The sequence below is a fragment of the Pezoporus occidentalis genome, unplaced genomic scaffold (assembly GCF_034315485.1).
Source record: "Pezoporus occidentalis ecotype Australia unplaced genomic scaffold, CSIRO_AGI_Poc_V1 ctg28, whole genome shotgun sequence".
NCBI lineage: Eukaryota > Metazoa > Chordata > Aves > Psittaciformes > Psittacidae > Pezoporus > Pezoporus occidentalis.
In genome coordinates this window covers 5,457,882-5,482,612 of record NW_026914718.1, presented here as the reverse complement: position 1 = coordinate 5,482,612, position 24,731 = coordinate 5,457,882, and the positions used below count along the sequence as shown (strand labels likewise).

The following is a 24,731-nucleotide window of genomic DNA, read 5'->3' as shown; positions in this document are numbered from 1 at the left end:
CAGTCTGCCACAGATGAGCAAGGGACTGGCATGCAGCACTAATGGGGTTATGAAGTAGATTAGAATCTATCACGTTACTGAAAATAAAATAAAGGATTAAGGAAGAAGAAAGGATAGTTTTATGATCAAGAGTTACATCTCTGTACTGGGAAACCTGGGGTTGTTTCCAGCTTGTGCCTTATAAATCCTGTATGGCCTCTGGCACGGGGTTGAGAGCTGGATTGCCATACACTCCAAGGGCATAAAGCAATTCCTTCACCGGGATGATTATACTGGTGTTCCCTTTATCAGTGTTCCAGGTTGGGCATCAGAGGAAAGGGGAAGAGAAGACGATTAGTGGGTTTGTGAGTGGTACTTCCCTTTTATGCTCAGTAGGTGGAGTTGACCTCGGAGGAGGTTGGGCTCCTGTTTGCTCTGTTCTTCCATCCTGCATGCGGACCCACCACCCCGGTTAAGCAGGTGGCAGGAGGCAGCTGTGATTCAGCTAGTGCCATCGCTCTTTCCCAGGGTTTCTCTAAAGCAGCACACATGGCATCTTGTTCTCATATCTCTTCATTTCACTGTCTTTTCATAACCCAATAGAAATAGGTAGTACTTAGGTTACCTGAGGCATGTTTATCTAATGCAGAGAATATTGAGGTCTTTGGGCAAGAAACACAAAGTACAGTTAGTTTGCTTAAAAAAAACCAATTATTAATTTAGCTGAGAAAGTGATCTTCATCATGTTTTCATTTTGGTTACTTTATGACTTGGGGAACTGAGACTTTGAGGAGGGAATATGCCCTCTTCCCCCTGCGTACCCTCAGTGTGGAGATTTTAGGACTTCTTAGACCAGAGGTCCAAAGTGGAAAACATGGTTGCTGTGAAAAGGCATCATGAGTGCAGTATGTGGAAGCAGGCTGCTTACCTTCCTGCACGACTCCGTTTACCACAAACAGATTCCTATTCTGACACAGAGCTTTCAGCAGAATCAGCCAACAACTGTTAGCCAGACGTGAGTGTCTTTGGCATTCAGCAAATTACTTGCACATCAGACAGTGCTGATTACTACCGGAAAGCAGTATAAATATCACATTTTATATTACACTTGTAAAATTGATTCTTCCCCCATTTGCTGAGTTAGTATGCGAGCAACTTTGTTAATTGTGTGGTGGAGTTCAAGGAGATAATTCTGGCTGTAAAACTGCAAACAAACAAAAGAAGAATATAACATTTCTTGTTACAGTTTTCTTTGGCAGATTCCATTTGCACTATCACCTGTTTGCATGCTGCAATCCCTTTGTCCAAAGAGAGTTTTAATTTTTGCCGCACCGACTTCTGTATTGATTAAGTATAAATCAGATTTAGTGTTATATGTTTGTCTATATTTTACCTTATAATAGCCTTCCTTCCTTACCTACGTTCATAGATTTGTTAATCAAACAACATTAAGTACATGATCTTTATAAAGTATTTCAGTGTTTTCATTTGAATAATGCTTACAAGAAGAGTACTTTCCTTTGAAGAGTTAAAATGAATAGTGGAGTTGCCAGGTGGTGGTGTTTTTCAACCTGAACTGATTGGTAAATCTTCAGATCAACTCATCTGAAAAAAGAAAAATAAAGGACAGTATTCCTTTGCAGCCACTTAGAGTGGGGCAGTTCAGGACATTTTTGATCATTCCTCTCAAAGTAGTATTTCGAGACCAAGTTCATTTATACTTCATCAGAACGTGAATGTACTCAGTTTCCTATTGAAACGAGCACTTCAGTTGACCACAAAACTTGATCTTTTTATCCTTTTGGTTTGAACTATGGTTTGAAAAAGGCACTGTCTGCAGAAGGGTAATATTGGTGAAAAAGCTCCTTTCCAATAATTTTAAAATTTGCGTCTGAAAATACAACCTCAGTTCCAAATGTACATGTGAATAGCATAACCACTTTGTGTTCCTGGGAAAATTGGGCACTGATAAAGCTGCTTGCATTCTTAGAGGTATTTGACTGATTAAGTCTCTTAAGCTTTTGTGTTTACTTAGAAAGGCAACAGAATTTTTGTAGCTGCACAATGCCGTAAACACCATATGCCAGTATTTCTATAAGCAGACCTGTACAAAATATCATAGAGTTACAGAATAGGTTGAGTTGTAAGGGAACTTAAAGATCCTCAGGTTGCAACCCCCTGCCATGAGCAGGGACACCTTCCACTAGAGCAGGTTGCTCAAAGCCCATAAGTTGGGGAGGGGGGGGGGAATGAATCTCGGTGCTGGATGTTCTCATGCTTTTTTTCTTCATAACTTATGCAAGATTGAGCCTGCTAGAAATACTCAAAGGTTGAAAAAGAGGAAAGAAGAGGAGAGGCGGCCACCTTCATGAGTCAAGTAGACTTCAGATAAAAACACTATGGATAAAAATGTTCTGAGCCTAAAACAGAAATAAAACAAATTGAAGAGTAAGAAAATGAAATATAAAGGACATCAGTTATATATTTGTCCTTTCTACTTTTCTTGCCAGTTATAGTATTATCAGGAAGATTTACACTTTTGAAGGGACTGAGGGTTATGTACAATAGCGTATGAATAATCAGGTAAAAGATAATTGCAGCTAGCAAGTTCAACATCCTGCCTTAGATTTGTTCAAGTCTGTAATTGAAACCATGAGACATGGGAAAGATACAGCATCTTCTACTGCTTCAAGACCCAAGCCCTCCTTTAAAGCTGCCTCTCTGCCTTTGAAAGGAAAGGCTTCTGAATTCCTGAAGTAAGACACGTCTTAAACCATATGAACCACTTTCCGTGCTGACAGAATTTAGTTAAAGCTCATTATGTAAAAAGGTGCTATAAGGAAACTTTATAGAGTGAATGCTCTTTATAAACTGGAAGGTAAGGTTCAGCCAGTTTCCATTTAATCCTCCAATATTGCCTGCAGCAGTCAAGTAAATTTCATAACAGACTCCCTCCCCCCAAATGAAAACCATGTGCCTGCTTCATTTTTCACTCCTTTCCTAGTCCCCCATTCAAACCTCTCCTCACTGCTTTAAAGAACCTTGCAAGAATTCATAGAATTAAAATAGCAGAGTTGACTCTGGCTGTTATTAATAAGGCCACATTAACACAAGTACTGTCCTCCTAAACAAGCTGAATTATAGGCAGATTGGTGTGTGTATGGCAATGGAAAGTATTAAGAAGCATGTATGTGCATTCTATATTCATGGAGCTTCAAAAATTGCATTAGGATTTTCTTTCTCCGTAGTGAAATTAGCTTAAGTAGAGAAGCAGTGTGATTTGGTAAGTATTCATTTTAGTTAAATTGACCTAGGGCAAGAAGAGAAGTCTTGACTTAAGGCTTTCTCTTATAGAACGCTTGAATGCCACCATTTTTAGAAAGAATGTATTCATTGCGTATTATCCAAATAATTTCAATTTTATTCTATTTTTTTTTTTTTAACCTCCTGATTTATATCAGTGGGGCCTTCTTCTCTAAGAGGAAAACATTTCTGGAACAACCATAAACTTCCTTCATGACCTTGTCATGATAACGCATTAAACTAACTACCGGCAGGTATTAGCATGCTGGAGTCGTGGGGATGCCTGCCCTTCCTCTAGATCCGTGTTCTGTCCCTCAGAGAGTGCCACCGCTGGTAGTCAGCCTCATAATTTCCATGCTGCAGACCAACACAGACTTGTTCTTGACTCCTCAGATTGCTGAGGGAACAGCAATTATTTTTCTCAGAATGATGGCTCTGCTAATCCTTTTTCAAGGCTTAAGTGCGCCTTTAAAATACACTGTACATAAAACTGCATTTCTGAAACTCTGCATACAAGTAAAAACAATGAAGTGTATAAGAGAAAAGTCTCAAGAAATTTCAAAGAGCATTCCAGAAATAATTATATGTCTGCTAGAACCCATTAGTTGACAAGTATATTTATATGTGATGAAGTTGAGCTCTTCTGCTAAGATTGGGAACACATCCTGATGAGAAAACAACTCCATGTTTGTCTTTCACTATGACTAGAGTTTAAAATCAGTCTGTGGCTCCACTAAAAAGTCTAGCTGTGGCCTTTATGCCATGAGGACTGTGCCCCAAATGCCATATCTGCTGTCAGATCTATAGTGACCATTAAGCGGAAGATTCTTCCATCATGAACAAGTAAAACTACTCTGAGATATCAGTGCAAAGAAGCAGAAGATAGGATTGTGAAGCATTTAGGATTTTCTAGTGATATTCAGAGATTAAGAGAAACGTTAAAACTAGAAGATCAGGTTCTGAAACCTTCATTCAGTGTCACAATAAATGGAAATTAAAGCTAATAGGGATAGAGAACTTGGTTTAGTTTCTTGATTGAAACTCATTCTTTAATTAATAAATGTGAATTATGCTACTGAATTTTTGAGATGCAGTTTGAGTCCTCTATTTGTGTTCTTTTTCTTCCTTGATAACACTATTAATAGTAATTTTAATTGCTGAGCTTTAGACTTGTATCTTTGCATGTGTTAGAGTGTTTTGTTAATCCTTGTGATGATTTTGGGAAGCATTTTTAACACATATTTACAAAGTTAAAGGCAGAACTTGCAGATCTCTATTGTCATTCGATCACAACTGTCAAATTTTAACATATGGTTTTCATGTTCTCCAATTCATTCTAAAATCTTGGCATTATTTAGCAAATGCAGAAAAACACAGTTCTAAAGACATCTCAGTACTGCACAGTAATATGAGGTTGATGAACTATTGTGTGTTGTGTGGTTTTCTATATAAACAATCAATTTTAAAATAATAAGATTTTTTTTTTCTGGATCATAATCCATCAAAACCAGTACTGTTTTGTGAATCTGAGAAATAAAACTGTACCAGTTCTGCTGGTATGGAAAGAAGAGGGATTTGCCTTTAGATTGGTTCCTCCTAGAAATTTGCTCTGAGAAGAACTGGACTAAGATGAGGTTCTTGAGGGGTTCCTGTGTTTTCTAAAATGAAATAGCTGGTTTTAAAGCACCAACATGCTTTAAAGCATGCTATTTCGATTGGAATTTGAACAATTAATTATTTTTGAACTTTACACCAGGTTCAAACGCTGACAGCTTTTGCAAATGGAGAAGCATGAGTACTTCAGGAGAAAGATGCCAGCAGCTAGCTTCAGTGATAAAATCACATTAGTCAAACATCACTAGGCTAGCAGTAGAAAAAAAAACCACCATTCTGCATGCCTGAAAGATGTCTTTAGTCTGTCACTTAGAATTTATACATAAATAGCTGAATGACAATGACCGTAATGTATTTACTATTCCAGTTTTCAAGGGACAGCTATGAGTGTCTATCTGGGATTCATTGTTATCAGGCTAAATTGCAAAACCTGACTGAACAGCAGTACCCTAGCAGGTTTTGGGTTTTGCTCTGACTCCTGTTTGTGTCAGTGGAAGGAGGGTATGTTGTATTCCTTGCTAATCACATACAGTTCCAGGTTACATTGCATATCTTCTTGACCAGGTCCCCAGTGACATATTATCATTGTAAAATTATTACTACTTAATTTCAGTGAATCTCTAAGCAACTGCAGGTGCATTTACTTTAGCATTTTAGAGCTTTTGAAGCAAATCTCCATTTACTTTCCTTCAGTTCACATTGTGGAGCTACCTCAGAGCAGATTGGATTCCTACCTCATTTGCTTTTCTCCCATAATAAACTGCAATCAAAATGAGGCACTTACAAGTTAGTAATAAAATACAAGGTGCATATAAGCTAAATATCTTGTAGGTACATTTGGGGTTCAGCTACATATGTGGAACTTTTTTTACCATGTTTTTGGGGGAGGAGGGTACCATGTTCCTTAAATTTGAAGATTGTCCCAGCTTAGCATGGTTTACCTTCATGGGGCTCAGCACAGATTTCATTGCCTTGAGTAGGTGAGCAGTAGTACTAATAACAAAAATCAACCATCAGACTTACGACAGCTCTGCTGTCTTTGATGTTGTCTTCTTGAGTGATGTGTTTATTTAAGACAAATAAGTAAGCTATCTCCATGAGTCCTACTTGAAAAAGCTCCAGATTTGTTCTGGAGGTGGAGTATCTCTTTTCTTTTCAAGTACGTGTTGATGGATTAAGGGAGAATGCAGGCAGGCCCTAACTGTCAATTGCCTGTAAGCAAAAAGCCTTGACTAAAGATAGAGCATCTCTCAGTGCTGAAAGGGAAACCTGGATTATACACACATCTGAGTTGTCCTTTTACACCTCATACACTTACCACTTATTCAGGTCACATTTTCTGAATGCATTTACTGCTTTTTCCTTCAACCCACAGAATATTGACTGTAAGGCTTTGAATGTTTTATATATAAAAATGAAAGAATTGATAAGGAACATCTGTGTCAACAGATATATGGGAGCAGTGACAGTGAATTTCAGCAATACTGAGGATTTTATTATATAGTGCAAATTCATTTTGGCAGCCTGTCTTACTTCTGCTGCTGTGAATCAGAAGGCAGATGACTTACGTCCACTGATCTGAAATCAGCCCACCACCACATCCCTTGTGTATCCTTCAGTGTCCCATGTGCCTTTTATTTTTCTGAAAAATTGTGGAAATGTTATTTCCCACATTTTACAGATGAGGAATGGATATACACAGTCCTGAACACATCTCAGGTGAAACTAAGCATTTAAGTGAGATTTTTGAGATCCTTACATTCTTACCTTAAGATTACTGCATGGTTAATGGAGTAACATCATAATCATGGTAATGATAATCATAGTCAAATATCAGAGTCATAATCACCCTCTTGAAGTGCCTTTCTGTTGACTATAATTGAGGGTAATTTGTCTACCATCTTGTGATCCTCAAGTCAAGGGTCTAATGGTAGTTGAGGTGAATGTGACTCATAAGGTTAGTTTCTAGAATCACCCCATGCGTGCATGGCAGAGCAAGGAATGCCACAATGTGAGTTCATTTTTCAATGAGAAATCCTTTCTTTGACTATCTTCACTATCTCACAGGGTCACATGTTCTGTTGCAGTTGGTATCGGTAGTAACTGTAAATGAATTTTATGTGGCAACTGTGTTTTGATAATTTCTGGTTTATTGTAACTGGAGGATGGGCTGAGTGCAGTGAACAGTAGTCATCTTCCGAAAAACAGCTTTTGCTCAAATACTGGCAGCTGTAACACCTTCAGGAGACTAAGGAGTAAATGAGCACAAAGATACAACTTCTTAGCTCTTCCATACAACCATTTCTTCATATATAAATTTGAAGTGAAGTGTGTGGAAATGTTGAAATCATAGGGCTTTTTTATTTATCTTAACTTTTTAATTTTTTAATGTTAAACTCTCCCAACTGACGTCTTGAATCAACTGGGTAAATGAAAATAACTTCAAAATATAGTCGCATGATGATAGTGATTGGCTGATTTCATTCACCAGCCAAATCTTATTCAGTTTTATCCTACAACGTTCTATAATGATCCTTTTTTAATCTAGACAGTATAACCAGTACTTGATGTGATGTGTGTAAGTGGGATCATGCACACAAACTTGTGGCCTGCATGGAATACTAAAGAGTTCAAGAGATACATTGTGCAAAAGTAATTCTAGAAGGCAAATCCTTTTACAGGACTGCAGTCGATTAGATAGATTTGTCATTTTTAGGAAGTACGTGCAGTATAATAAGCTAGTAGCATTTTAATCAGAAGGCCCAAACCATGAAATTTTGATGCATTTGTGTTGTAATTGAATTTATCCCAGGTTGGATCTAGTCTTGCAAAAGAGCTTCAAGGCTGAGACAATCCCTTTATTAAAACATATTTCTTATTTTACTTTATTAGATTTCACCCCTGTGCATTTTGGTATTATTAGATTCTAATTGTCTGCTTAAACAGCACGAGTTAGAATGAGAGATCTTATACAAAGTGAATATTCCCAGTGGTGCTCATGGCTTGACACAAGCTATTTCTTCTGGCAAGCATTAATGCTTTGCAACCTGCTTCAAATAAGCTCAGATACAGTGAAGCGTGGCAAATTGATGGTACTATGAAGGCCTTGAAATGGTTTTGTATGTAGACATGTACAAATTGCGGTTCCAATTACATTACATTGAACATCTGCTTAGATCTAAATGTTTTGGAAATATAATCTTCCATCAGGAGAGATTACTGTCAATTCCGCTTCTAATGCTATCAAATCCTAGTATTAAGTTACGTGATATTACACGACAGGTACTGATGTTGAGGTTCAAGAAACCCTCAACACAGGGTTGAGGGGTTGAAGTTGGGTATGACTCAAAATAGATCAGAATGTTTGAAGATATTTTGTTACCCGAGTGAACTGTTTCATGCCTTTTGGGTGAACTGGTGCAAGATTTTAAGCAAAGAAATCAGTCCTTAGTCAACTTCTCTCAGCAGCTATATGCTTTAGTCAACTGATCTGTAAAAGGAATGAGGCTGTTTCTCTGGAGAGCATGTAAGTTTCTGTCTCTATATAGACTCTGTGAACTCTCCAGATTCCTGGAGATTGTGCTGGGAGCAGAGAGGAAGAAAGCATGTCAGAAGAGACTTGATGAGGCTTATATTCAGCATGTAGTTGCCTGAATATAAGTTTTCAAGGATAATGTTCATGGTAATTCCACATGGAGTTGATGATCCTGCCGTTTGTTGAGGCTTAGCCCTGGTACCGGCTTTCTGGGGTGTCCTGACAGGGCAAAATAAAGTTCAGGCTTCTTGTACGCCAGGTCTGACCACGAATGGGAACAGGATGTGGAAAATCAGTGCAGAAATGCAAATTTAATGTTTTATCAGGTTCTCTGTGGTTTTAGGAGCATAGTTTGAACTTCCTAGTTTTTTTCACATTTCTGTGCTTAAGGAAATGAATAGTGCTTTCCTAAGATTCATTTCTATTAAGCAGTTGATGTATATTTTCCAGCTGAATGAGATTTCATTATGGGAATATCAATAAAATGTATAGTATAATAGCCAGTGACATTACTGCAGGCTATTCTTAAGTCTGTGCATTAGCACTTAATGCTGCAATATTTCTGTTGTGTTTTATAAATTCAGGTCCTGTATTTTCATTGTTAAGGTTAATGGCACAGGAGTGTTAAAGTAAGAGAAGACTGGAAACACTGCAATGTTCATAGGAAGCATTGTATTTAAAAACCTGCATTGGTTTTGCTCACAGTTATATATATTCAAATACTAATTGCTTCTTACACTGAATTCCCACAGAGCATCTAATGCACATTATTGACTATGAAATGTAGCAGTTTCAAAACTATGTCCTTTTCTTTAAATGAGGATAGTTTCTGAAATAAAATCACCTCTTTCATGTATCCACTTATAGCTCTGAAATACAGTGCCTGCCTTTAGTTTCTTTTTGCTTTATTTCAACTTGGAGAGAAATTTTATGGTTAGGTAATAAAACTCATGAAATTAAATGTTAATAATGGAAAAGTGGATAATAATAGTTAAGTACCAAACTGCTAGAAAGGAGTGGAAGATACTGATACGAAGTGGGAACTTATTTTCCCCCTAAATATGCTTCCCCATACAAGTTGGGCAAGTAGCACTCTTGAATCCCAAGTCCTTGGTTTATGCACAGTTAGGATTTCTCAGATGCTTTTGTTACAAAGGCAAGTGTTAATGGGGCAGACCATAAATCAGGAAGAATCTTCACGTGCCAGAGTCTTTCTCGATGAAAGTTCCTTTGGCTGCCAGGACATAAAGCACTGAGGAAGGAAACCCCAACCCTCAAGCTGAACAGCATCTATACTGTTCAGCAGCGTAGGCTGCCTGTGTTTCTCCACTTCACTCCTTTGACTTAAGTCAAAATGCCATAGTTCAAACCACAGTCTTTGTTCCTTTTCTAAAGGGTTACAAAGGTCAGTGCAAGAGTATGCAGGAATAAACCACTTATGAGGAGCTGTGTAGTGAATCTCTGCCTGCAGCAGTCTGAGGGTCTGCAGGGAGATGCTCCCATCTGGATGCAGTTTACAGTACTAAGCAGGTGCCAGTGTTAAGTGGCATTCCTATAAGGATGAGCAAGTTTTGCGGTCCTGGGAAGGGCTAAGTTACTCTGAGCTGACAGACTACCTCTAACAAAACAATGAATGATGTATAAATAAACCACAGCACTTACACGGCAGGTGAAAGATGGATGGAGTACTTAAAAGAAGGCTCTTGGGAACTGAGCGTGGCATGCAAGATTGGAAAACCTATACTCATTACATACTTTGTACTGGGAGAAACAGGTGAGGTCCTCAAGGACTGTCAGAAACAAAGTGATATATTAGCATGATGGTACAATGCTGTTGTTAATGGTTCCTTTGCTTACTATTAGCCCAGCAGTAATTTTGTGAATATTTGAGGCTTCCTAACTGTTGAGATTTCTTTTTGTTCTATAAATATATTCTTGCCATAACATGCGTGCCTATCTGAGAAAACACATGATTTCTATAGCAGAACTATTGAAGGTGTTCTTACTATTCAGTATTGTTAGAGATCACACGTTTTGAAATAACAGTTCTGCTAGGTGTTGGACAAACACCTCAGTGCATTTTTCAATCCAGATTTGCAACTGTGTGTGACTTATTCCTACACCACATGGCAAAAAGGTATTTATGAAAAATCTCCGTCATACAAAGCCCCAGGGAAACCATCAGAATTTTCTCTTCATCATTGCCAGCTCTGTAAGCAAGTCTGGATATGATCCCTGAATGTAATGAACATATGAGATGTTTACAGAATTGTGATGAAAACACTGGCAGTGGAAAGGTTCTCAGTATTTTCTCCCCAACAGTCTCCCACTTGTGGCACATAGTGCTTTAAGGCGTGGTGGTCCTGGCTTATTACTGCTGTAGGAAACACTTACATTCATTTGCAGCTTTCCACAAAAGAAAACATCTGGAAACTTATTTTGCCATCTAATATGAGAGAGAAGTCACAATGAAGTAAAATAACATGAAAGCTTTTCATGAGACATTCTTGACACCAAAATAATGTAACCCATGTACAACCCAAAACACTTCATTTTTACATTCACTTCAATTTTTGAAAAATATTTGTAATTAGGCTTGTCCATGGTTTTTGAGCGAAGAACTGCAAATGTGATATTTAAATGCTGAGTTTGTAATAATGTGAAGTAGGAAAAATGTTATCAAAACCCTGTGATTTATAACACCATTACTAGCAGTAAATTTCTGGCAATTCTGACTGAAAGAAACAAAGCCTGTCAGTGTTTCAGCCTGTTGCAGTAATAAAAGCAATCTGTTTCTATAGCATCTTCCAGGTGATCATTGTGGAGTTATCAGTGATGTACATGAAAAGTATGCTCCAGCTGGAGATAGACTCTTTGATCCCAGAGCCAGTGCTTTGAATTCAGACCAGGAAGAGCCAGGTCTCGTATCCAAATAGTAGTGCAGCCAACCATCTTTCCTTAAATACTTCTGTGAATGTAGGATTTACACATTCAAACCCACCAAAAATGTGGTTTTGCAATCACATTTCAGTTCTTGGGGAAAAAAACACATCTGAAAAGTATATGTATTTTTTAACCAGTAAGGACAGAGTTTCTACTCTGCCACGTTTCCAGACTAGTGATGCAGGGAGGTGGTCAGGGATCTGTGGTCAGGGATCTATACTCGGGCACCTGAGGAAAGGGGCCTGATTTCTGAGCACCAAGAAAGCCCCCTGAAGTCAGGGGCAGGTCTGCAACCTTGAAAATGAGAGAATTTGTGCAGCTAATTAATTACAAACTTGTGTCCTTGCATTTTTTATATGTTTTGGCCTGAGTTGTAATATTTGTTCTCCTCATGTCCTTGCTATTCGTTATAAAAGTTAATTATGCCATATGCTAATCAGCCCCTCTGAAATACTTGCTTCTCCACAAGAGTTAAAAAACTGATTCTTTAGTAGAATATGTTCTGCTATTAGAATAAAAGTGCCTTCTTTTACTCTCATTATTTTCCAATACATCTGATGAAAACATTTGAGATTTATATAGACGTATTTAGCAGCTGTCTCATATTTACCTAGGCTGTGAGGTATAAATTGAATTTAGAACTTTTTCTCAAGAATAAGTACGTGTTTGACGATTAGACAATGACAAAGGTGTTTCTGCTCTGTCACAAATGGTTTTCATTGTTTAATATGTTTTGGAGTAGTTAATGTCTTTTATGCATTTTACTGTGGCCGATTTAGCAGCAAAGACTTTTTCATTTTTACTTTGTAGCAGCGAGTGCTAAGGGAAGTAAAACATCAGTATGAGAACTACTCTGAGTATCAGCGTCATATCTTCCATTAATGAATTTATAAGATGATTTAGGAAATTGAATTAATAAAAACATTAATTGCCTGGTTCATGTCGGCCACAGAAACAGTTTGCTGAGTAGATGCTCAGGGAGGAAGAGGGCGAGGCCAGAACTTGAATAAGAGAATGTCATAGGATGCCTGGGAGGAGCTCACTATGGTGACTATATTCTGTGCCAGTATTGTGAATCACTAAAAGAATCCTGGAAACTTATCCAGGAATCCTGGTGAAGTCTCATCATTTTTATGCTCACTTTTAGACTACTTTTGGTCTAATGTGCAGGTGTCATAATTTAAGATCTTTGGTATTTCAGTTAATGGATGACAAGAAGTAGGATTTCCGTTGGGATGCTTACACAGATCTTCACAGGAGGAAGAACCTCTGTGAATGGGGTTGTCCAAAACCTTAGTAAAAGTATATTGCTGGTGTAGGAAATTAATGGGTATGGTTACTCATACAGGAGTTGAGGAAAAGCTGATAAATGAGGGCTCCTACCTTCTAAAGACATCTGCTAGTGACATCAGCCATACAAAAGGTGTAAGGGACAAGAATGAAATGTACAGCAAAACTGAAGGAAGGACAACTGAGAAACTCTGGAAAGCTAATACAGTGTCAAACTTAAGAGTTAAATAAAAAATGACGTGGCCAACTCCCTGCTTCCCCAAATGCGTACAAAACCTATATGTATCTGTATACCAACATGAGACATGCAAGGGAAAAAATAGATGACTTGAAATTCTTGGCAAAGAAGGAGGATCTTGACATAGTAGCCATTACCGAAGAATGTTGGAATGGCAAAAATCAATAGGAGAGTTTAATACATGGCTATAAACTGAGCAGGAAGGACTGATTAGGTCATGGAGCTGGGGGAACAGTATTAGGACTGTCGAGCCTTCTGATCAGGAAACGGATATTGAGTCCAAATCATTGGAGGAGATCAAGGAATCAGCTAAGCCTAATGAGGTAGTAATAATGGGTGACTTCAACTACCTTCAGCTGGTCAAATGTCACAGTGGATAGAGCACACGGGAAGCAATTTCTCATCACCCTGAATGACTGCCTTTTTGAAACATTTAGTTCTAGAGCATGCAAATGGAATGGCAATTTTTGACTTAAGTGACATAGAGGAACACAGGTAAGATACTCTGAAGTCTTTTATCAGAGCAAGACTTTGGGGTTAAAGTCATGGCTACTGTAAAACTTAAATTCAGTATTGAAGAACCAATGGTTAGTTTATAGAACCAATATTAGACTGGAGAATGTAAAAACTCTTGAGGTAAAAGATACTAACTAAAAAAAAAAAAAGGAAATTAAATCCTTACCATCAACATGGAATCCAGTTGTAGTGCTCTGTAGTAAAACAAGAGACAACAGCCAAGTAGAAAAGCAAGAAGTATTTGAATATAGTTAAATGGATCGGGACTTTTTTTTAACCAAATACATATGCTTCAGGCATCAAACCCCCATCCCTAGGGATGTCAATAAAGAGTAATTTTTTACACAGCATGTGTGTAAAAAGCTGTGAATCTGTGGCATCAGAAGGACGTCACCTTGCACCCACAAATAGAAGTTTACCAGGGCAAACAATCTGTGAGACATGGGGCTAGCAGAAAGCAGGAATGGAGAAAAAGGACATTCCACTGAACTGTGGTTGTCTTTTGTTGTATTCATTTAGTATCACAGCTGTGGAGCTGAAGATGTAAGGGACTGTAACATAATCAAAATAAGGAACTGGGAGTAAAGAGGTAAACTAACAAGCAACCAGAAACAAAACAAACCCAAAGAAAGCAACAGACAATCAGATTTCACTCATTCTAGAATTTTTAAAGAATCATAGAATGGTTTGGGTTGGAAAGGACCTTAAAACTCATCCAGTTCTAACCCCCTGCCATGGGCAGGGACACCTCACAGTAGATCATGTCACACAAGGCTCTTACTTTCATTTAAATCATGTGACGTTCCAGCATGAAATGATGAGCTTCTTCAAATATGAGAGGTAGATGCAGGTAAAGTGAAGCTAGATGTTATTCACTGGTAAAATACTTTCATGGCTCATATTGTAGAGAGAGGGCATTACTTTATTCAGGTGACCCCTGTATGGTAGAAGCTGTGTGTGGAAAGAAGAGTAATAAAGTTATTAGTTGTTAAAGACCACTTTCATTGGCAACAGGACTTGGAAATAGTGGCACTACTGCATAGAAAAAAAAGGAGGAGGGAGAAGGGGAAGCATATTTATATGCAAAACATTCTGCTGTGAACCGTCATTCCAGAAATATGAGACCAAGCAGATCCAGGCATCGGACAGGGATGCATTTTCAAATTTCCAATAAGTGAACCTCTTTTCATTTGAAAAGCGGTACTTTTAGGATGTGGGATGAGATATCAATATGGCATTGTGTTCACAACATGCACTGTTACTTCTTCAGGGGGTGATTATGACCCTAGCTCTGTGTTCAGCATGTAGAGGAAAAACAGTATGATTATTTTCTTGTGGTTTGGAGGCACGAGTAGTAATTACATTTACCAACAGCCGGCTATCTTGTGGCTACAAAAGTATGGAGAAAATGTTACATCATTTCCTCTGTGGCCCTGAAAGTCCTTTTCACTAAACTGTAGATAAAAACATGAGAGAGTGGTATCTGTACAAATGCATATTTCGAATGCATAGCTCTGCATTAAATAGAACTTTTTGAACTCAGGGAGGAGAGCACTGATGGCATGTTTGATGTGATCTGATTCCAGCATCTCCTTTGATTGGGATTTGGAAGCTGATTGTACCTTAGGTAGCACCTAGAATGGATTTGAAACCTTGCTGGAAGTTCAAAAAGAAAATGCATTGTTGTGAGTGGTTGGTTATGTGCATGATGAGTTACATTAAAGTTGAAATGAGCCTTAAAATAATTGCAGAATTTTCCAGATGTTCACTAGGTAGCTGAACACCCTATTATCCACATAAAAAAAAGGCAGAGACAATACCTCTGATTCTCCAACCTGCCATTTGTGCTGCTGCAGCAAGAATACAATAAAATATTTTGCTTCCTTAGCATCTCAGAAAGCCATTCATTTTTGAGAGGTGAAAGGAAAATTAATGCTTGTTATTAATAATATTCATGGTTATGTTTCACAACTTTTGTTACTTTGCCATATAATCTTGTTAGTGGGAGAACCCGATTGTATATGTATTGTTGGATTTATCAGTTAAGGGACCTGTCATCAAGCATCAGATATTCTTACAAGTTATGGAGTGTCCAAGAAAAAACAGATTTATTTAAATTATCCAGAAGCCATATCCTCATGGTGATAATTTTTCTAGCAGTTTTTAGATAGAGAAATAGGTACTCACACGTAAGTCCCAAATAAAGCTACCACACATGTTAATAAGAAATATTAATAATATCATACTACCTTAAGGAACAGTACAGCCATAGAAAAATGAGTTTCACCTTTTTCCTTGAAGGATCTGCAAAAGCTGAAAAATTGTTTTGTACCACTCACTGTATGTACCATATGATCTTGTAAAGAATGAGTCTGAAGTCCCAAGTGGTCAAAGATAAAGCACCTACTTGAATCTTAATTTTCAGCCTTGAAGGTAATTTCAAGAAGATCAAATTTAAAAGTGTTTCTGCAGCCATATTGCATTTTCATGTAATAATTAAGTTTCTTCTGAAGTTTCTTCTCTTTATTTTTCCTTACATTTCACTTAGCTTTTAAGTCAGACTTGAAAGAGGCTCAAATACTGAAAGAAAAATTACAGTATTGAGCCGAACATGCAAAAAAGTAGTGTCGGGTGAATAATTGTTTTGAACAAGGTGAGAATACAAGAAGTCAACAAGTAAGTAGAGTTAATATTTGATCCTCCTTGTGAAAGCAGACAGCTGAGGGATTTTAACTCTGCCTGTTAAAAAAAACTGTAAGCACTTTTTAACTTGCAGTTATTAACAACATTAGAGGAAAAGAGCAAAATTAATCATTGAAGTTTTTATAGCTGAAGTACCATGAGTTTCAGAGCAGGTGATGTAAGTATCCACCATAGTTTTTCTCATGACAAGCAAAGAGGAAATGATGAAACAGCTGAGAATATATATGATGAAATATATTAAATTGCCCTTGGTTTGCATTACACAAGTAAAACGTTAAGATCTTTGGTTTAAGATTCTTTGTGGACTTTCTTGCGTATAGCATTGGGAAAACAATAGTGAAGCAATTTTTTAATTAAATTCTTTTATTCTCTGAGGTTAGAAGACAATCATATGAGCTGTAGTTTGAATAAAGTAAGGTACTAACCTATACTGGCTAGATAGATTTGAAATACAGTGAGTTCTGTAGGTTTTATCCATCACCGAATAATGTTTTCTTTTTGTAACATGGGCAGATTTGATACTGTCTCCATACACAATACGTAATCCCAAAGCAGAACTGTAGCAGCTAATGATAGAGAATTACATATATCCTGCATTGTGTATATAATATCTATATAATATTTCAAATTCAGTGTGCAAGAAAACACAAACGTTTTAAGAATAGATTAGTAGCAAAGCACAGGAATCAGAACTGATGGCACAAATCAGAGCAACCTTATCTTTTACTGATTTCTGTACAATGCAGAGATGTTTTTACTGTTTCATGATGTGTCCTTTTTTTTCTTGCCAATAGAAGAGTCTTTTCCTTTACAGTTCCAAGTGTCAGGAGGAAAGACAAAAAAAGTATGAACAGGTAAAACAAAATCCTACATAAGCTGAGTGTGTCACAAATAACAGCAAGGCACTGCTAGTGCTTTTGTTCTGCTAAGATTACAAAATAGTGACGTCAGGTTTCCTTTTCATTAACCAGGAGATAGATGAAAGGTTCCTTCTTTAATGTACAAAGTGATTATACTTTGATAAAGTGAAATGACACGAAAAGATTATTACTGAAGGACAGAACACTGTCCTTCTGACTCTTTTACAGCAGTTTCATTATAGTCAGTGTAAAATGCCACCCAAATATTACTTTCATTCATAAAATCCCAAATGGTGACAGGTAATAAAGTAACAGAGGATTTCTAGCCTGGAACATAAACCATATGGAAAATAAAGCAAGCATCTACTGATGTCTGCCATCTCTTACATGATCCTCTTGGTGCATCAGTTCTTTATGCTGAGCAAAGGTGAATGCAAAGGGGATAGAGGATTCTACCACATCAGGAGGATTGTGACTATTTCAGTGGCATAAAACAACAGAGAAGTCCTCCAAGTTCTGTCTCTTTGTCCTCAGACTCTCCTTGTCTTTGATGATAATGGACACAAGCATTGCATTCTCCCAAAGGCTCTAGTGCAGTATTCTCACGTTTCCTTCATAGCTTTTAGAATGTAGATGAGGAGGAGTTAGTGATGTTGTTTTTTCATTTTCTTTTAGGGAATCCTAATAGTAGAACACATGAAACAGGAAATTGCACAGTTCTTATAAACAGTGTTGCTGGTGTTGGGAAAAGAAACAGTCTTTGGCCCGATTAATTTCTTGGGGGTTGTTTCTTCAAAAAAAGAGAGTAGACTTGAATATACCAATGCAGGCTTAATAACTGTGAAAAATAAAAGTAATAAGAGTAATGACATTACAGTGGTTTTGGGAAACTTATTTATCTGAGAGGGAAAGTCAAGCCTGTACTTACAGTGAATGGAAAGGAAGCTCGACTGCATCTTAAGTAGTTATTTTAAAACGGAATAAAAGTTAAGCCTCGAAGATACTGCAGGTTTTTCTTAGGGACATGGAATTTGGTTCTGACAGAAGGAGATGTTTTTAAAGTAATCTAAGTCTGCCTTCCTTTTGTGAAGCCCTGAGTAGCTGCTAGAGAACCTGTATGTTTTTCTTTAACCAGGCGGTGCTAATTTAAGGTACAGGCTTTAATTTGCCATCTAAAGAACTGCTTATGCACCTGAGTACTCTGTTGATTTCAAGTTCAAATAAGTGTGTTTTCTTGAATTCAGGTCACAAAAAATCTATTAAATGTGTAAAGAAAACCCATGTAACTAAGTTACAGGGAAAGGAGGACAGACTTTCATTACTGTTTGATTAAGGGCATAACTGGAAAGATTCTAAATATAAGCTAAAACAAGCAATTATATTTTCCAATTCTGTCATTTAGAAGAAAATTCTGGATGTCTTACTTGAATGTCTACCAAAATTGGCGTTAACCTTCCAAAGGAGAAATAGAATTAATGATTTGGTACAGCGCCAAACAATTAGACCAGTGAACAGACATTCTTCCATCAGCATCTATTATCGGAAATATCTAGATTTCCAAATGTCAGCTAAATAGACTCACCCCACAAGCTAAGAGAAAGCTGACCTGGCCTTTGACCCCACCTGTTCAGGAATGGGAATTTCTTAAGCATGCTATTCTACATAGATAAAAAGTTCACAAAATTTGACCTGGAAAGAATGGTTAAAGGAATTAGTTTTGTTTAGTCTAGAAAAGAGCAGACTGAGGGAGGATGTGATTACAATCTTCCAGGATGCAAAAGAATGTTATAAAGATGCTAGCGATTGGTTTTCTGTGCCCAGTTGGGGAAAAGACAAGAATAAAGATGTTGAATACAAAACAAAGGTATTGAGGTAATGTATTAGGAGAAAAATTTCGAAGAATAAAAATAGCAAATATGGTGAAGGCTATGTAAGAAAATTGTCATCTGACTAACTAGAAATTTTCAAGAATAATTAGACCAAAACCTGTCATTTATAGTCAAGGTTGCTAGTGTTCACCGTGCAAGGTGAATAGGTAGATGTATTATATGATCACTTAGCAGTCTTTGCCCGTCTTTCATTTTCTATAGCTGCTACATTTGGCAAGGCACTCTAGACTTGTTACATTGGATAGAAAAAGATTTGGTTAATGGGAGGCTTTTTATTTGTAGAGGATACTTCAATAACAAAATAACTTCTAAGAATTCTGATTATGTGATTGAGATAACAGAGCGGCAGGGTAAAAGGTAAGGAAATCATAAAGATTACTTACTGGCTTTGGGGCAGCATTGTATTAACAGTAGCAGTGAGTTTGCTATTAAACATTTTCTGTGTTACTTGAGAATTTTGGTATCATACATTGTTTCCTGGTTGAAGTGAATAACAGAAAGCTGGAAACTGTGATGAATAGTCATCCCATACAGATATACATGGGGCTGAAGCATGACGTACACCCACTTGAAAGAACAGAAATAACATCAAAATTGTGTCAGCTTTCCTAAACATTTGTAAGAACTAAGTAAACTTGGGTTGACAGTAGGGGCTGTTGTGATAGGACAAGGGATAATGGGTTAAAACTTAAACAGGGGAAGTTTAGACTGGATATAAGGAGGAAGTTCTTTACTGTAACGGTGGTGAGGCACTGGAATGGGTTGCCCAGGGAAGTTGTGAATGCTCCATCCCTGGCAGTGTTCAAGGCCAGGTTGGACAGAGCCTTGGGTGACATGATCTAGGGTGAGGTGTCCCTGCCCATGGCAGAGGGTTGGAACTAGATGATCTCAAGGTCCTTTCCAACCCTGACTATTCTGTGATTCTGTTCTATGATTCTAACTTTTCATAGTGTGATCCATCAAGGTCTCAAAAACAACTGAATAAAAGCGGAAAAAAAACAGCAGACCAGCACTACAGAGCATAAGTTATGTATACATACTGCAGGTAAAAATGAAAGCAGGTGAAGGTTTAAATTCTCATTTCATGTTGGTGCCAGTTGTTTGTTGGTGGTTGAAACCATGACATGCTTGCAGCTCAGTTTTCTATACTTGTAGTTGGCTATGAGAGCTTAGAGATATGTTAGACTTGTAAAGGCTTACTGAAGCATTTATTTAGATGCAGAAATAGAAAGTAGTGTCAAACATCAGGGCTTTCATTTTACAAATTAAGCAAATTGCTTGAGTTGTAGGTCCCTGTGTTTTCAGATACTCTGTGAAAGAACATGGTAATATTTATCTTTTTTTCCTCTCAAGTTTAGGAACTGATTATATTATTTATATTATGTATGTATTACATACATGCTTTGTTGTTTTTTTTCCTAGGTGCTGCACAATGGACTTGTGATGGAAATGAATCATCCAACAGCTGGGAGGATAGCTGTTCCAGGTTAGGTGTTTAATCCTTTTTTCTAAATGGAGCTTGAAATGAAAATGCTACGTGACATCCTGAGTAGTTCTGGAGCTTAGCTGAGGACATGACATATCTTCACATTTCACTCAAATGAACAGAAGTTCAACCAGGAAGACATTTGTGCTCATACTCATACTGGTAGCAGCAAAATGGGTTAAAATGTGTGTCAGAATAGCTTCTGGTTTTCGTCGGTCAATTGTCATAAAACATGAACATGGATTTGATAATATCTGCAAACTCCCACTGCTAGAAATATTACTGCTAAATCATCTACACGAATATGTGAATCTGTTTTTGATTTAGGTTGCTTTTGCAAGTTACACAGGCTTCTTTTAGGGACATTTCTTTTGTACAATAAAACCCCAAAAACCAAAGAAGAGGGAAGTTCATACTGAAAGTTTTATCACACTCTTTCATTTAATGAGATTAAACGTGAAGCTCTGTAATGATGAAGTCTTAAATAGCTATTTTGGAATTTCAAAGAGTATAGAAGTGATGAACTAGTCTCCCCTCTTTTAAGTTCTAAGTGGATCAGGAGTTGGAGCTGGTGTAGCTTTGCTTCTATTAGAGTTAGTTATGGAATGAGGTTAGGTTCATCCAGAGCGACATATTCTCATAACAGATCCTCGCAGTCGGCTGTGTTTTGACAACTGAGCCTTATCTGACAATCTACTAGATCCTGGGTCAACTTTTTCTGCTTCTCTGTGCTTTTCTCTCTCCAAGCCACTTTGAGAATTGTTTCCTCCTTCATTCAAATCAAAGCACTGTGTCATTTTATTTTTATAACATCTTCTCCTTACACTGTGATTTTCTGCGCCAATTTCACCCTCTGACACAGCATCCAGTTCTCATCAATTTCAGTTGACTTGAGCACATGTAATGGTAAGAAGAATTTGACCCATAGAATTTATCTTAATTTGCACATCCTGGAATCACACTGGGATGCAGAAAGAACTATTTGAAAGAAATCAATCCCATATTAGATCATGTTTTCTGCATGAACAGAGGGGGTGTTTTGTGTGCGTGTATGCGTATGCTTCATATTTGCTCTTTATCACAGTTTGCATTCCACATTTGGACCCATTAGGCTTGGATGTTTGGGTGGTTGTATTCAGAAGAGCTTCTCACATTTAAATACAGAGATCTGGAAATAGCAATCTCCTTCTTTTTTTTTTTTTTTTTTTAGATTCTAACAGAAACGTAATTCTGGTTTATTTATCCAAAAATGAAAAGACTAATAAGGGTTTTGATTTAATTCTTTTTAAAGAAGTAGGCAGAAAAGCCTTGCAGATGGTAGAGAAAGCGCGTAAGGTTTTCACGTTGCATACAATGTATAATCTATCTTAGAGAAAGCAAATACTCCTTAAGGGGGTAGCTTAAACTGCAAGAAGAGGAAGGAGATGAAAGGAATGTTCTAATGTCTGTCAGCAGCGATAGAATGTATTGGCAAGAGAGTGAGTCTTTACATAGGTAAGCCATAGTATTTCCCAAATCCTTAGGTATTTTTTATTTATTAAACCAGTGACACTGCACTAAACTAAAATAAATCATCTTAATCTCTAATGGTTTGCCATTTAGTTGGGCTTCTATTAAGAGTTTCTTGTATTGAAGCAGATGGCTGAAATGATTATTGGATATTTGAGCAGGAAAAGGAGAATTCCTTCCTTTCCTGGCATGGGAGGATAAGGAGGGGAAAGGCAGGGGAGGGAGGGGTGAAGGACACTCATTCAATGTGAGTAGAATGGACCTATTGATATCACTGGAAAGACAGTGAGTGCATTGCTCTGTCCCAAAATTAAAGCACGTGAGTGAGTTGGTGGTAGGTAGCGGAAGTACCCTGGAATTGTGCTGGTCAATGATGCTTCTCAATGACTACTTAAAATTGTAACAACTTTTTTATTTTTAATTAAATATTATTATATTTGAATGTATTATATTTGGTAGAGAACATCTTTACTAAGCTCTCAGTTGCTGGTTTAGGGTTGCTTATTGAGCAGGATTAAGATATCAATGTGAATGTTGAAACTGAATAGAGTAAAAATGTCTCTCCTTAAAGAGACTGGGGAGACTCTGGTCCCCAAAAAAAAATAGGTGACTGTTATTTCTTAACCATAATAAGCCAGATTTTAATGTGTCTTTTAGTAACTGAATTGGACATCGCACTTGAGGCTCTTGACAGAGGTCAGACTTGTGCTGCCAAGTAAATTTGTGAGTGCAGTAAGATACTGAGACCATGTGGGCAGATTTCAGCTCCAAATGTCGCAGCTGCCCTCTATGTCTACCACTGGTTTACAGTAGTCCTTCTCCAGGCATGGACTTTGAGAGTGGATTCAAACCTGTGCTTGAATTCTCACTTGTAGATCTTGCATCTTGAAATTCTGAGGGATTTTGCCATTGACTTCAATGTAAGCAACATTTTTAATCTCAGACTTGATGGTTCATACTCTGCTTAAATATCTTTTGGGATGGTTGTTGAGTTTGGTAATTTGCACACCTAGTCAGTGCTTTCACCCTTGCCTTTTTTTAGAATTCCCAGCCTGATACATACTGTGTGCTGATAAGCACATCATGTGATACTGCTGGAACTGGAGTGGGAGAAGTCACAGTATTAAAACCATATTTCTATTATTTTTTCTTTTCAGAATGCATATTGGTGGTAGGGAGGATATAGACCTTGTATTTCAGTATCAAGTCTTCATTGAAAAATGCCTTTGCACATATATGCTTCTGTTAGAATTAGCAAGATAACTTAAATTCAAGTATGGATGTGAAAACTGAGATCATCTGATGATCATCTGACTAAGAGTGACTGTGTAAAAAACTGTAAGATTGTTTTAAAGAAAAATCTGGTTCTGTAGTAGTTGAGTGGTTTCACTAGGATGTTTCACACACACCAGTCAGTATATTTATGTCGTGTAGTTATTCTAGAGTTGACTTGTTTCATACGTATGCTTACACTTACACTTGACATATCGTATGTAGAAGGTGCAACACATTGAGAGAGCCATGCTTGAGTCCAAAAGGTCTGCCACTGTACTGCACCCATTCAACACAGGTCTGGTTCATCTGACTGTGGGGTCGTACTGATGAATCTGTATCTGAAGTCAGCTTAGTCATCTTTAGCTGGGGCAGGGCCCCAGAGATGATCAGGAGCTGGCGCACCTCAGCTGGAGGGTCTGCAGGATAGGGGCTGGGACAGCCTGGGGAAAAGGCAGCCTCGGGGGGGGACTGACAGCAGCCCCCCTGCACCTACAGGGAGGTTATCAATGTGGAGAGCCAGGGTTTTCAGCAGTGCATGGTGGGAGGATGAGATAAAGGGGATTCAGGCTGGATATTGGGGAAGTCTTTTTCATCATGACGACAGCCAGGCAGTTGAGCAGGTTGCGCAGAGAGGCTGCGCAGGCTCTGTTCTTCAGGTTTTCAACAAACAGCTAGATAAAGCCATGAGCAACCCGGTCTGACCTCAGACCTGACCCTGATTTGAGCAAGAGCTTGGCCTGGAGACCTCCCGATTTCCTTTCCAACTTGGATTATGTTTTTGTTCTGTGATTAACCTCAGTGTCTCGTTGCTCAGCTCGGTTGTACTTAGCCCTTTCCATAGAGATCTGGGGGAAAAATGACATAGTTTAATAAAATGGGAAGTGTAGAGCACAGAAAGTACTTTTGAGGGAAAAAAAAAATGATAGGGGAGGGAAGTTTTGCAGAGTGCCAGATTGCAGATGATGCTGGATGGCACAGAGACAATACTGTTAAGTGAAGGGACAACATTGCAAGAAGCTTTAGTGTTTGCGTTAGTCTTGAACTACTTTGCCAAAAAAGTAATGGACTTTTCTGAAGAGCGGTAGCATGTGGGTTTCTGGGAGCCACCAAGTAATTCTGAGTTGCAGTGCAGAGCATAATGGGTAGCAACCCGTACAAATTATGCAGGGAGAGCTTATGGATGCAGTGCAATCTTGCCCAAGCCTTTTCCATTATAATCTATTTTAGATGGCTTAGGAAACTAAAATAATAATATTCCCAACTTCTGCATTACCTAGTGTCGGTAATTTTTTACTGCTGGTTGTTTTTTATAATCAAAAAAGTGTTTGTAATATGATTTTTTTTCTTTTAAAGGAAAAAACACAGTGCATTCAGCTGTCCCTAACAAACCAACCTTTGTAGATAATAAATCTAATAACTAGCAGGAACCTCTTGTGAAATAAACCTTGTTTCTAACCCCTTCTGAGCCTTAGCGGAGTGGGGATTTGGATATCAGCCTACTCTTTGGAATCATCTCTCATCAAACAGGAAACAATATAACTGTAGAAATCATGTAGAACACCTCTTCCAGACAAAACAACTATTCTTAGTT

At 37.8% G+C, this 24,731-nt stretch overlaps 1 protein-coding gene across 5 annotated transcripts in view; it reads left to right on the top strand.

Moving 5' to 3' along the window:
- Nucleotides 1–24,731, top strand: part of SUGCT (succinyl-CoA:glutarate-CoA transferase) — a 308,838-nt gene that overhangs the window by 239,139 nt on the left and 44,968 nt on the right. For 4 of the 5 annotated variants that reach the window (XM_062625432.1, XM_062625428.1, XM_062625427.1 and 1 more), the window contains one exon: nt 20,293–20,356. The exons of the other annotated variant lie outside the window; for it this stretch is intronic. In XM_062625432.1, the coding sequence (XP_062481416.1) occupies nt 20,293–20,356 (64 nt within the window). The remainder of the gene's footprint in view (nt 1–20,292; nt 20,357–24,731) is intronic. 5 annotated transcript variants of the gene reach the window in all.